This window comes from Capricornis sumatraensis, chromosome 21, assembly GCF_032405125.1.
Source record: "Capricornis sumatraensis isolate serow.1 chromosome 21, serow.2, whole genome shotgun sequence".
Classification (NCBI taxonomy): domain Eukaryota; kingdom Metazoa; phylum Chordata; class Mammalia; order Artiodactyla; family Bovidae; genus Capricornis; species Capricornis sumatraensis.
The window spans coordinates 44,607,068-44,621,799 of NC_091089.1; the positions used below are offsets into that span (position 1 = coordinate 44,607,068).

Consider the following 14,732-nt stretch of genomic DNA (forward strand, 5'->3'; position numbering starts at 1 on the left):
CACACAAAACCACACGATTAAAATGATCCAAAATCCCACAGCCCAGATATTATTTCTACTGTTGACATTAGTTGGCCATTCTCCAGATAGCTCACTGTGTGTGTGTGTGTGTGATAATTTCTTATCAATGGGATCCTGATTCTTTATAACCTGCTGTTTTCACTTGTGTTGACGCGTCCCTAGAGGGAGATTTCTGTGTGATTGAAGCAGGGTTCTTGACATTGACTTACCTAGTCTAATAGTCATGAGATCAATTACTTTGGGTGAAATTTGGCTCTAACATGACTATCAGAGTTTGGAGTCTGGCCCACTTAGCATCTCAAAGCAAAAGCACCGTAACATTTCTCTCATAGGCCTATATTTTTAATTATTCTAATTGCTTTTCTAAAATTTATCTCTCAGGTTGTAGATACCTGTGACTATATCACTGTGTCTATAATTTGAAAAGCATAAGCCTCATATTAGGGCTTTTTCTTATACTCCAGGGAAGGGGGCTTAGGTTTGGGTGGTCATTTCAGGTGAATCCAGGTTTGTGGAGCGTGAGTGGACAGAGTCCCCCTGACCTCATGGTCATGGATCCCTTTGGCCCTCGACAGCTTGGCGTGTTACCTCCAGGCTGACCTTGTCTCGTCCCTCCATGCAGCCTGCTCTCGCTCCAGTGATGGCAGTTTTTCAGTCATTTTGGCAGCTTCGTGCTGGACTTAATCGTGCTTGTAATGACGTTGCCTCATGTTTGAGCTAAAAATAAATTCCCTGCTGTTGCTGGTGCGGATTGCGGTTGGTTCTCTCATTAATCGCTGGAGTCCAGTGCATTTTATTTTCCCTCCTTATCGTTGTAGAAATCTACTGCTGTTCTCCCTAGTTTTCACAATGCTGAACCCAGTCTCTTTGGATTTATGAGTTGACCGTATCAAGACAGATTTAACTGCTCCACGCGGTGCGTTGCATAGGATGACTCCTCAAAACTGGACCATGTCTGAGTCTGCCTGGCACACACAGCACTCCTGTCCATGTCCTACTTACTGTGGTGCTGAGTCTACATGAGATGTGGCGCAGATTCGTACTCTCCAAGGATGATTTTTCCCTGTGAGCACTGATCCTGGTCTCCTGTTCCTGTAGAAGAGTGCGTTCATTCTTTTTTGTTTGTTGTAAATTTTATTGAAGTGTAGGTGTTTTACAATGTTGTGCTAATTTCTGCTGTATAGCAAAGTGGCTCAGTTACACACACACACACACATAGATATTCTTTCCGTATTCTTTTCCACTATGGTTTATCATAGGATATTGAATGTAGTTTCCTGTGCTGTACAGTAGGACCTTGTTTATCCATCCTGTGTGAAATAGCTTGCATCTGCTAATCCCAGACTCCCAGTCCATCATCCATCGTCAGCCCTCTGTCCCTCTTGGTAACTACAAGTCTGTGCTCTGGGTCTGTGAGTCTGTTTCATAGATAAGCTTATATGTGTCATGTTTTAGATTTCACATATAAGTGATATCATATGATATTTGTCTTTCTCTGTCTGACTTACTTCACTTAGTATAATAATCTCTAGGTTCATCCACATAGCTGCAAGTGGCATTGTTTCATTCTTTTTTTATGGCTGAGTAATATCCCACAGTATGTAAGTACTGCATTTTCTTTATCTGTTCCTCTGTTGACGGACACTTAGGTTGTTACCGTGTCTTGGCTGTTGTGAATAGTGATGCTGTGGACACAAGGGTGCATGTATCTTTTCCAGCTAGAGGTTTGTCTGTGGATAGAGTGCATTCATTCTTGACATGTTGTCTTTAGCTTTTAGTTCAGCCCGATATGATGGGCACCCTCCAGTTCTTTCAGTGCCAAATGGTAATCCATCAAGTGCCTCTGTAAAAAAAAAAAAAAAAAAAAAGGTTAAAAAAATGTAACCATTTCCAGTTGATTGCTGAATCCAGTCTGTTAAAAGCTTACCGTTTTTGAGACTTGTGCATTGACTATGCTGCTCCCCAGGGGCGTTGTTGCGAGAGAAGAGTGCCCTGTCGGAGCTCGGAGGTGGCTTCTGGGGTGTCCCTCCTGTCCTGTTCGCAGGGGTTGTCCTGTTGGTTTCTGCTTCCTGATGACGGGTGAGGAGGGGCAGCGGTAGATCAGCAGAGCCTCTAGAGGGATGCTCTCAGGGACTGGAGCTCAGAGAGAGCCCTGGGAAGAGAAGGGAAATTATCTGCCAAGCTCTGTCGTCCCAGCTCCTATTGTCAGGATTTGTGAGGGGAAGTGAGACTTCTGTGCCAGGGTGCCAACTTGTTCCTTTCTTCTGAGTTTCCTCTGATTTCCTCCTTTGTTCTTCCATTTCAGCTGGGGACCAATGTATCCTCACTGCTACTGAATATCACAATATGAGACGAAGCTTTTCCTTTCTAGATGTATACTTCCAAATCTTTCTGTGCCTGCTTTAAAACACAATCACCATCCATAGAATAACTCCATTAAAAATGTCAGCATCCTGGAAAAATGTCAGACTTCCTTTTCCTGGTGTGATCCATCAGAGCAGCATTATTTTAAGAATCTAACCTGGAAAAAAAATGAACATCATCTTATTGTTTTGTTTCATTTGGTTAGAGTCATCGTTGTAGTTGTCTGTCTTTCCTAGTTGGCTTGTCGTTTAGTTGCTAAGTCGTGTCCTACTCTTTGTGACCCCATGGACTATAGCCCGCCAGGCTACTCTGTCCATGGGATTCTCCAGGCAAGAATACTGGAGTGGTAGCCCTTCTCTTCTCTCAGGGATCTTTCCCACCTGGAGACAGAACCTGAGTCTCCTGCATTGCTGAGACGTGGGTTCTTTACTGCTGAGCCACCTGGCAAGCCCCCTCATTTCCCTCCTTGGGCTCAGCTCCTCCCATCTCCCATAACTTGGAAGCTTAGATAATGGGATCATAGATGTTAGGGTGCAGCTGAGAAAGCCGTGGCCTCAATATTGGGTCAGAATGGGTCCTTGGGAAGGAAAAGAGAATTGAAGACAACAAGTTCAAGGTCAAGTTCAGGCTCTTTACAAACATCAAAAGAAACTTCTGCTTCCTTTCCTTCTTTCTTAGGGCCCTGGAGTTCGTGGTCAGGAAAGTGGTTCACTATTCATAGGCTGTGGCTAAAGTCAGAGGAAAGTTTGACCTTCATGGGTCCTTGAAGAAAGAGGCCTCTTACAGGCTCTGAAAGAGCTGATCTTTGTTTTCTCCCCGGCTCGCCCTACAGCCCCTGGAGAGAAAGGCCAGCTCCCAGCTCCCAGCACCGAGCCTACACTCAGCGCTGCTGGAGGGAGGGGGGCTTCACCCTCCCTCCAGCAGACTTCCATGGTGGGGGGGGTCTGCCTTCAGTGGGAGGAGTTAGGGTCCATGCAATGCCCCTTCTTAGAGAACAGTGCTTCCACAGTGTGGACTGAGGTCTGAATTAGGGAACCATGCCCTCCCTCCATCGCCCCGCCCCCAAGAAGGCTCTTAGAAAAGAAAAGTGGGTGAAGGTTGTGTGTGAAGCTGATGGCTCAGAGGCCTGCAGATGTGCTCTTAAATGAGAGCAGCGGCTGTCGATGGGGCCTGGGAGCCTCAAGAGTCACTTTTCAGTGAAAAGTCACCCAGAAGGGCAGAGACCCGGCGACAGAAACCGAGGAAAAGAGTGTGACAGCAGTGTTTGGGCTGGGGCAACTGCTCACCGACCTGGCTCCCAGGGTTTGTTCTGTGTGGGGGTGTTAGGGTCATTTAGGAAAATAAGATTTTACTTGCAGAATTGTCCTGCTGGGTGTCAGAATGTTGCCGACAGGAGAGAAAGAGGAAAGACACGTCCGTGTACTGAAAAAATAAATCCAGTTAGTCCTTCAGGAAACACTGCAAAGTCTCTGCCCTCGGCGGGTGGGATGGGAATGCTGGGAAGGGGGAGGGGACGGGGAATGGGGACTCAGGAGCAGTGGTGGGCTGGGGGGTCTCAACCCTGAGCTGGCCTGAAGGGACCCAGCCCCTTCCTCTGGCATCCTCCCCACCAGGACAGACCCTCTGCTCCCCAGAGAGCATCTCCCCCTCCTGGGGACCAATGCGGCTCCTCTGGATGAAGACTCTTGGTTCCTAGGGCTTTTTCTGTGTCTTTAGCCTGGGATGTGATGCCATAAGGTCTTCCCAGGTGGCGCTAGTGGTAAAGAACCCACCTGCCAATGCAGGAGACTTAAGAGATGCAGGTTCAATCTGTGGGTCACGAAGATCCCTTGGAGGAGGGCATGGCAACCCACTCTACTATTCTTGCCTGGAGAATCCCATGCACAGAGGAGCCTGGTGGGCTACAGTCCATGGGGTCGAAAAGAGTCGGACACGACTGAAGCGACTTATCATGCATCCACCTGATGCCATAAGTGCCTTCTCATTGTGAGGCAGGGTCTGCACCTCTTGGCTAAAGGCCAATCTCCTCCTGTGACTCTCAGGGGACCTGGGGCAGAGAACCCAGGTGGTGGGGCGGGAGGCAGGACTTTGGGGCCTGGCTGGGGTTGTGCTTGTTAAGAACCTGAGATGGTGAGGTGGCAAACATGGAAGAATAATTAGATAAAATATCAATAGTCATTAAATTTTCTAATTCTAATTTTAATTGTATACATTGAGAAGGCATCAGTGAAATGCTTCATTGGACACCAGGCAAACGGAAAGTAGATTTAGAACATATTAAAGTTCATCTATTCAAGGAAAAGAAAAAGAACCTGAGATGCCCTTTACCTGGTCGGCCTTCTCTCCTCCCCTGCTTTCCCTCTTTTCCTTTTACGCAGCTGATTTCATACGTCTGGTTAAAATACAAGCAATACATGTAGTTCCTGACAAGGAAGTTAGACACACAGACTTCGTGTAGCTTGGAAAAGCCCCTGCAGGTCCTGTTATGGGGACAAAGGCGTGTCCTCTGAGCGGGAGCTTTATCTTCAGAGCGGCCCCTCTGAAGGAGCCACCTCCTCCGTCCACTCTGAGGAGAGTGAGTGCTTCTGAAGGACAGGGATTTGTCGGCGTCTTCACCGTCTCTGTTTCCTGTGGCTATTGTAACGCACATGTAGTGCCTTCTAACAGCCTGGGTGCACAGCCTCCCAGGTCTGGAGCGTGGGCCTGCGGGTTTGTTTTTGGAGGCTCTGAGAAGAGTCAGCCCACAGTCTTCGCCTTGTGGCCCATTCATCCATCTTCAAAGCAGAGCATCTTCCAGCTTCTCTGACTCCCCGCCTCCCTCTTCCATCTGAGAGGACGCATATGGAAGACCCTGCATGATGCCACTGCCCCCAGCTGGTAGCTCGGCGTAACCTCCCTTCCCAGGACCAGCTGCCCACCTCTGGCCACCCTGTGCTGTAAGGATGAAGCTGTGGATAGCTTGGAGCACTATTGTTCTACCTGCTGACCCTCTGTCGCCATCGCTTAGAACGGCCCTGTCATGTACCAGATGTCCAGTAGATGGGTGCTGAATGAATGAGTAAAGTTAGTGCCAGCCCGCATCTTCATTACACCTCTGAAAGGGATGCTTCATCTCAGAGACGAAACTGATAGTGGAAAAAGAGTGGAATTTGGGGTCAGAAGACCTACATTTACGGACTTTTAAGAGCTGTGTGTCTGTGGGCAGTTTGCTTAATCATCCTGAGCCTTGGTTTTCTCATCTGTACAATGGGACACACACCCGCCCCCCACAACCACCACCACCATCTAGCCTGCCCATCCACACAGGGTTATTGTCTCTTTCATTGCTGAAAGTTTGTTGAGTTCCTGCTGCTGCCCAAACAGGGGGGTTACAGAAGGTTCTGGGTGGAGTCGGTAGCTGAGAAAAGGTGTGAATGGAGGAGGGGTGAGCTCTGTGGATGTGATTCCTGAATGCTGAGCAAATCCTTTGGCATTGGAACTTTAAAAGAAAAAAGAAAGTAAAGGGGAAAAAAAAAATCCCCTTTCATTGCAAACATAATGTATACAGTTAACATTTTAAAAGAGTTCTTTCAGGAAACGTGAAAACAAGTGATGGGTTTGCCTGTAATGGCATTATTCAGAATAGCCATTTTGATAGGTTTTTCTATTCAACTTTATGTATTTATTATTGGGTTTTTAGGACATCTGAGTAGGCATATTAAATAGGCCTCTGCTTTCTGTGGAGAGAGAGGGTCTGTGTAAAACTGAGAAACCTTCTTCTGAATGGCACAGAAGGTGCATTCAGTGATGGTTTTTCCATTCAGCTTCTGCCAGCTGGGAATGTCGGGAATGTCAGGAATGCGCTTCCCCCTCTTCCCCCTTTGTTTGAATCCTGAGGGACCTCAGGACATGTTCTGGCTTCTGCCCTAGACTGCCCACTGCCCTGGCGTTCTGGGGGAGGCTGAGGATTTCTGCTTGTGTGCTGCCCTACCCCCACCCCCAGGACAGACCAGCACTGGCCCCGGGACTATGCGAAAGCATCACACAAGGGACCAGCGTTCTCTGAGATCCTCAGACAACCAAGCCCTGCAGCTCATGGGCCTGATGCCAGTGCCCTCGGCTGGGGTAACTCACACCCCGGAGGCAGAGCCCAGCTGGGGTTGGTCCTTTTTAGGAAACTTCGTGTATTTTCCATCACTGCTCCTTCTTGACATGCAGAACATTGCTGCTATGGAATTTATGATGCCACAGACCTGCGTGTAAGGAATTTTGCCTGAAGTTGACTGGGTGGTCTAAAGGACTGGGTTTCCTGGAATGGTACTTTCCACTGTGTGCTGACTGTGTGCGTGCACACACAGGATGCTGTGGAATGGGATGAAGGGAGCTTTGTGTTGCACGTGAGGCAAGAGCAGGGCGAGAGTTCCATCCAGAGTCTGTCTGACCTTGACCATGAGTGTCCTCACAGAGCTGGAAAAACCTTAGCTGTCACCACCCACTCCTGCCCACCCCAACCCAGACTGGTACTGAGCCAGACGCAGGTCAGCACCCTGTCTTGAGTCGAGATCTCTTCACCCTGTGCCCCTAAAAGTGGGTTCTCAGGACACTCACTAGGTCCCTAGCTGTTAAGAAATATTACTTGAAAAAAGGTAGAAAATAAAGAATTCTGAGTGAAAGCAAAATAAATAAATAAGTTTCTTTATTATAGAAAATTTCAGAGCCTTTCTTGTACCAATAATACTTTGTGAACTCCAGGGAAGCATTATAATATGTTATTGTTCAGTTGCTAAGTTGTGTCCGACTCTTTGCAACCCCATGGACTGCAGCGTGCCAGGCTTCCCTGTCCTTCACTGTCTCCCAGAGTTTGCTCAAACTCACATCCATTGAGTCGGTGATACCATCCAACCATCTCATCCTCTGTTGTCCCCTTCTCCTCCTGCCCTCAATCTTTCCCAGCATCAGGGTCTTTTCCAATGAATCAGCTCTTCACATCAGGTGGCCAAAGAATTGAAGCTTCGGTCCTTCCAATGAATATTCATGGTTGGTTTCCTTTAAGATTGACTGATTTGATCTCCTTGCTGTCCAAGAGACTCTCAAGAATCTTCTCCAACACATGGTTCGAAAGTTTTAGTGTGTAGCGATTCCTGAAACTTACTTGGCCAAGAAAGCTTTCTCTCCAAAAAGCACTTCGAGGGCACGATGTTCTGCAGGACACTGCCCTCGGGAAATACTGAGCCATCTTGCTTTCTATGCCATTTAATATTTTTCAGAAACTTGAGTTTAATTGCTGCCCAGTATTCCAGCTATTAAACCAACCAATTATGGTTTCTTTGAGGCCACCTCTCATCATCCCCTTCAGAAGTGAAACTGTTGAGTCAAAGTGTACAAATGTTTCAAGACTTTTTTTTAATTTTAATTTTACTGGAGTCATTGATTTACAATGTAGTGTTAGTGTTAGGTGTATCGCAACATGATTTAGTTATACATATATTCATTCATTTTTAGATTCTTTCCTCAAGTAGCTTATTCATCACAGAATACTGAATACTCTTCCCTGTGTTATACAGTAGGTCCTTGTTGGTTATCTATTTTATCTATAGTAATGTGCGTGTGTTTATCCCAAGCTTCTGATTTATCCCTCTCCCTCACATTTGCTCTTTGGTAACTGTAAGTTTGTTATCGATATCTATAAGTCTGTTTTGTAAGTAAGTTCATTTGTATCTTTTTAAAGAATTAGATGCCACATATAAGTGATACCATATGGTATTTGTCTTTCTGTGTCTGACTTCGCTCAGTATGATAATCTCTGGGTCCATCCATGTTGCTGCAACTGATATTATTTTGCTCTTTTTTTAATAGCTGAGTAATATTCCATTGTGTACCCCAGGGATCGAACCTTCATCCCTTAGTCTCCTGCACTGGCGGGTGGATTCTTTTCCACTAGTGCCGCTTGGGAAGCCCACATATATACCACATTTTCTTAATCCATTCCTCTGCCAGTGGACTTGTAGGTAAGCCTTTGTAAATACATTGTCCAGATGCTTTCCAGAAAGGCCATGCCCATGTATCCCTCTCCTGGTTGCTGGAAGTGGGTGGCACTTTGCACCTGTGAAAGCTGAGGGTCTAAGACGCTCAGAGGAGGGCAATTCTTTGCCCTCACCCTGTAGACATCCGGCAATTACAACACAGTCACACACACACACGGACAGAAACAGTCATTTCTTTTGAGCCAACACATTGTCTGTTCGCAGTGCCCTGTGCTTCCTCTAAACGATTAAATGTCACCTGAAAGTTATCTGAACTCTTTAATGTGGCATTCTAGATATAGTTAGGGAGGAAGGGATTTCAAATTGGCCTCTATTGTGCTGATTTTCAAATAACCTTTCAAGGTGAGTTGTTTTGATACGTTTTGTCAACCTCCTGTGATTGCGCACTTTGTTTCTAGAAGAATCTTTTACTCAAGTGTTTCATCAGTCTTAATTCCGACCTCATGGAAATGGAATGATGTCATGTTGAATACTGAGGCTGTTTGTGGTGCTTTTGTTTTATATGCGTGGGGGAAGTATACACATTGTAGGTGAGACGTGATTTATCTTTCTGTCCTCCACAAACATCCTTTGGTCAATGCGTTATTGGGTTTTAGAACTGAGACTCGAACTTTAGCTCATTAAAACCCCTAAGTCCCCGGCAATAAAGTTGAAGTGGCTTCACCCCCGGGTTTATTTCAAAATGATTCCATTTGGAGGAAGGAAAGAGCAAGTAATGCATTATATAGAAAGCTCTAATCAATAATTCATGAGACCTATAGACCAGTGACTGTTCCAGATTCACTTCTTGGCGTTACTGCTGAGAACTATTTTAGAAGATCCACCGTTTGTGTCTGAGTTCGCGAGTGTCTCGATTTTCGAGATGTATGTTTGATACTGCCTCACTTACTTCAAGTGTTTAAGTGGACTTTTCTTAGATGGAGGCTGTTTTGGAAAAATGGGCATTTTGTGTAATTGGGCTGCAGGGACACTTTATTCCTTTCCATTAGCAAGGCAGGAATGTCTAGCAAACACATGGCTTTTTCCTCCTTTATGGCAGGAATTCTGATTTTGGTTTCTGCATCTGGAGTGGGTTGCCAAAAAATGGACTAAAAATAGATGTTTGAGGGCTGACAAGGACAGTCCAGAGCGGGGTAGTCAGTGCTGATGGAAAGCTCTGTCCTCAGTGAGTCAGGGCCAGTGGCCAGGGCCCTCCTGCCGGGAACTCCTGTGTCCATCCTGAGCTCCATGTAACACGTGCACCCTTCTGAAAACCACACGGGTGCCAGGAAGCTTCTCATGGAGTGGAGACTCGCCCAAGGCCCAGAGGCTGGGACGGGGGCCTGCTTCCTTGTACACTCTGGTGAGGCCGTGCTAGCATCCTGCAGTAGAGGGGAACCTCGGGGCCAGGGGACATACATCCAGTTTCCAGATAGGATCATTTCAACTTGACCAGTGTTGGTTCAGTGAAACGCATTGCACAGGAAGTAAACGAATGATGGTTTTATTGTTTGCCGGGAAAGTGTCCATCCTTCCTCCCCTCCCTGCTCCCTCCCACCCTGACTCTCTAGTAAATATGGCCGCTTTTATTATTATTTTAATTTTGATTTGTATTTCCTATTGGAGATTTACAGTGCTATGTTACTTTCAGGTGTACAGCAAAGTGATTTTGATACATATATATAAATCCATATAAGAGACATGGGTTTGATCCCTGGGTTGGGAAGATCCCTTGGAGTAGGAGATGGCAGCCCACTCCAGTATTCTTGCTGGAAAATCCCATGGACAGAGGAACCTGGCAGACTGTGATCCACAGGGTCGCAAACAGTCAGACGTGACTGAAGCGACTTAGCAAGCACATATCCCTCTGAATCTACTGTTTTATATATAGTAGTGTGTATATGGGGCTTCCCAGGTGGCGCTAGTGATAAAGAATCCATCTGCCAATGCAGGAGACACAAGAGATGCGGGTTTGATCTCTGAGTTGGGAAAAACCCCTGGAGGAGGAAATGGTGACCCGCTCCAGTATTCTTGTCTGGAGAATCACATAGACAGGAGGACCCTGGCAAGCTACAGTCCATAGGGTCACAGAGTCAGACATGACTGAAGCAACTTAGCCTGCGTGCACGGTGTGTGTATGTTAATCCAAAACTCCTAATTCATTCCTCCTAGCTGTCCTCTTTGGTAACCGTAAGTTTGTTTTCTATGTCAGTGAGTCAGTTTATGTTTTGTAAAGAAGTTCATTTAGGTTGTTTTTCTAGATTCCACATATAAGTGATATCATAAGATACTTGTCTTTCTCTGTCTGACTTTCTGTGAGCAGTTCTTTTTATTTTTTTCTCCTTTAAATATTTATTTATTTATTCATTTACTTGGCTGCACTGGGTCTTAGTTATAGGTTACAGGATTTTCATTGTGGTGTGCTGGGTCCCTGGTTGCGGCATGCGGGATGTAGTTCCCTGACCAGGGCTCGAATCCAGGGCCCCTGAATTGGGACGGTGAAGTCTTAGCCACTGCACCAGGGAAGTCTCTCGGTGGTCACATCTTTAAATACATTCCTGTGGATGAGTGATTGCCTCCCTCCCGAAAGCCACACCAACTCCAGTTATGATGACTTTTTAATACTTAATCAATTAATAAATAGTCCATCATTGCTTTTGTTTTCATTATCATTGAACATGTTTAAAAATATTTATTGGCACTTTATAACTCTTCCTCTGTGATTCATCTATCTATCTATCTATATCCTTTGTTCATTTTTCAATTGAGCTGTTATCTTTTTCTCATTGTCTTTCAAAACCCCTCTGTGATGTATTCTTCAGATATGTTCAAATATGTTTAAAGGTATATTCTTCAAAATAGACATAAAATCTGTGTGTGTCCCCACAATAAGTATCCATCCTACCTGGGGAAAAGTGGTTCATGGGGGTCAGTGGTTCTGACCAGCGCTGATTGCTCTGTTCACATTTGGAGGGAAGCTCATCTCTTTCACCGTTTGTTGAGAATTTGCAGGAATTGCCCACCCCGAGGGTAGAGGCCGAGGTGCCCCAGCTGAGGTGTTCCTCTCTAGAGGCTGGCCCCAGATTGTGTGATCTGTGTCCTTAGTAGACATCTTATTGTTGTATCATCCTAATGAGATTGTCCTGGTCCATCATATAAGATAAACAAAGAGCAGTAAAGAAAAGAAAATTCCTAGGATAGCCACACTGATAATAACGTTTACTTTTGGCCAGGCCCAAGAGTGAGTTTCATGGTCTGTAAATCACAAGGGTATGAGCTGTGGTGGAGGAAAATGTATTATCTGAGTCCTGGGGAAGTCCTAGGGGAGGAATCCAGGGATCCTATGGGGCTGATATAGGAGGATAATTTTATGGTAATGTGGGATGGTATAAAATATGCTTACCTTGGCCTAAAACTGTGCCTTGTTCCTCATCAGTTTCACTCACTGGCCCCCATGTACTATCGTGGATCTGCGGCAGCTGTCATAGTGTACGACATTACCAAGCAGGTAGGAACGCCCCCTTTAGAACTTTGATGCCATCTATGGCCTCTCTCTGTTCTAGAAAGACCAAAGCAGGGACTTCACTGCCTGAGTCCTGCCTGGAGCCTGGGATGAGGTTGCATAGCACGGTGCAACAGTGGTTGCTGGGAATGAACACTAAATGCTGAGTTTATCTTGTCTATATGTAGCAAGTGGAGAAAGAGTTGGGAACCCACACAGGTATTCTTACCTGGAGAATCCCATGGACAGAAGAGTCTGGTGGGCCACAGTCCATAGGGTCACAAAGAGTCAGACACAACTGAGCGACTAAACAACAGCAACATGTAGCAAAGCCTTTCAAATCTATTTGCTAAATTAAACAACAGTCATCATTCATTTTTAAAATTGATTGTGTGTTCATAGGGGTAAGGTCATGCCTACTGATACTGTTCTCCAGAATGTTCAATTTTTTTAAGAAAAGGAAAAGTATTTTTCAGTTTTGCATCTTTGGTTATTGTTGTTGTTTAGTCACTAAGTCATGTCCGACTCTTTTGCGAAAAAAAAAATATATATATATATCTGTTTTTTCATTTCTGATAAATCATGAACAACAGTGTTTCAGTCCTGTAGCTTCATCTTATTCATGTTAAGGCAGGGCTGTAATTTAAAATTAATGTTATTTGTAGAAGGAAATTACTAATATGATTATCTTAACTACATCAAGTTTATGTTTTAGAAAAGGAACCTTTTACAGCCTATGTGAGTAAAACTTAGCGAATACTAAATTTTGTGCCAAGATTGGGGTAGTATGTTCATCTGTGTGTGTGTGCCCCCTGAAAATATTTTTCTTCAATGGGTTATATTGGGTTTGTATTTCTATGTGGTTGAGATATTACGTTGATGGGTCTTTCCCAAGGTTGACTACACTTTTGGTTTAGGATTCATTTCATACCTTGAAGAAATGGGTGAAAGAGCTGAAAGAACATGGTCCAGAAAACATCGTGATGGCCATCGCTGGGAACAAGTGTGATCTCTCAGACATCAGGTGAGAGGAATTTAAAAGATGTATGTGGGGCTCATGTCCTCCCCTTGAATGTCTGTGCTTGAAACGCTGTCATACCCATGTGGTTAAGTCTGTTCTGTCATCATTTAACCCATGTCATCCACTTGTGGTTGTCAAGATGTTATTTATTCAAACAGAGTAGAATTGAGGGGAAATAATTTGGAAATGCAAATATGAGGGAGCACTCACTCATGAATATTACCATCAAGTCTCCTGTACAGAGCACAGTTACACTCCTGACTCTACATGTCTTTGGTCTAAATGGTTTCATTATTTTTTTAAATAAATAAATTAATTTATTTTACTTGGCCTCACCAAGAGGCTTGCAGGATCTTAGTTCCCCAACCAGGGATGGAACCTGGACCTAGCAGTGGAAGCTCAGGGTCCTAACCTATGGACCACCGGGGAATTCCCTTATTGTTGTTTATTGTTAACTTTTCGGTTGTCTTTGTCATTGTTAACACCATTACTGTTTTAGTAACATTTTCATATGAGAAGGAATGTTAGAATTCTTCACATTTTCCATAACGTCCTGTTCGTTTTCTTTCTAGACTTTAAAGGATGTGGCTGGGTCAGTATGAGCTCACTGTTTTGTTCCAAGATCTGAATTTGGTGCCTCATGTGTGAACACTTGGGCTTCCCCCAGAGAGAGTGGAGTGTCTGCCTTGGCTGTTTCTAGGCAGTCATTGTGAGTAAAGAGCAGATAAGAAAATAGGACCCTGAAGCGTGTGTGTGTGTGTGTATGTGTGTGTATACACATATGTTTTTTCTTTTCTGAAAAATCATGAACAACATTGTTTCAGTCCTGTAACTTCATCTTACTCATGTTAAGTCAAGGCTGTAGTTTAAAATTAACATTATTTGGATATTGAACTTCTTCTGCTGGAGGAAGGTTTGTAGGAACCCAGACTACATAGACAAGAGCTGTGATGGTGGCTTTATCTAGCCTGATAAGCAAACTATTTTTACTAAATAAAACTGAAATAAAAAAGGAAACGGTGAATTTGCATTGTCTCCCTCCCCTGGTTAATTTAATTCTCAGCAATGCGAGTACTTAATTTTCATAAAGACCACGACCCACGCTTCAGGTTTTGCTAATCCAAACATGATGAAACCAAAGCGTGATGAATAATGAGAACAGACCTTGTGGAAACCCTAAAGGTAGTCTCTGCCAGGTTGCTCTGTTTCTTTGGGATTTCAAAAGCTTTATATCACATTGCATCAGGGTGGTTTGTAATCACACCCATAACCACCACTTAACTGTTTATTTTTCAGGGTACAAATCTTTAAACTCTCTAGACTTAGTTTAGATCTCTGCCTTCTTTACTGTAACCCTGAGACAACCTGATCATCTAGAATTCCCAGCCGAATGGCTTTCACTTCTGTTGTTGGAAGGAGGTGGGGTGGGCAGATGGAGGTGGGCTCTGCTGAGAGAAGGCCTCTGCTGTCAGCTGACACCACGGATTGTGGTAAAGGTGTGCCTTTGAGTGAACTAAGCCTTGAAGATCGTGGGAACACTGATGGGTGACAGTTTAAGCAGAAAATGATTTAAACGTGAATGGAATTAGGACTCTTTACAGGGAATTGAAACCCAGTTGAAATTAGTTTCACGAAAGAGTGGAATTTGTTGCAAGATACTCATGGCTCAGACAGTAAAGAATCCACCTGCAATGCAGGAGGCTCGGATTCGATCCCTGGGTCGGGAAGATCCCCTGGAGGAGGACAGGGCAATCTGTTCCAGTATTCTTGTCTGGAGAATTCCATGGACAGAGGAGCTTGGTGGGTTGTAGTCCATGGGCTC

The 14,732-nt window shown here is 44.8% G+C and overlaps 1 protein-coding gene across 1 annotated transcript in view; it reads left to right on the forward strand.

Moving 5' to 3' along the window:
• RAB31 (RAB31, member RAS oncogene family) overlaps nt 1-14,732 on the forward strand; it is an 81,110-nt gene that overhangs the window by 37,687 nt on the left and 28,691 nt on the right. Inside the window, exons 4-5 of the mRNA XM_068993572.1 lie at nt 11,824-11,895; nt 12,807-12,913. Coding sequence (XP_068849673.1) covers nt 11,824-11,895; nt 12,807-12,913 — 179 coding nt within the window. The remainder of the gene's footprint in view (nt 1-11,823; nt 11,896-12,806; nt 12,914-14,732) is intronic.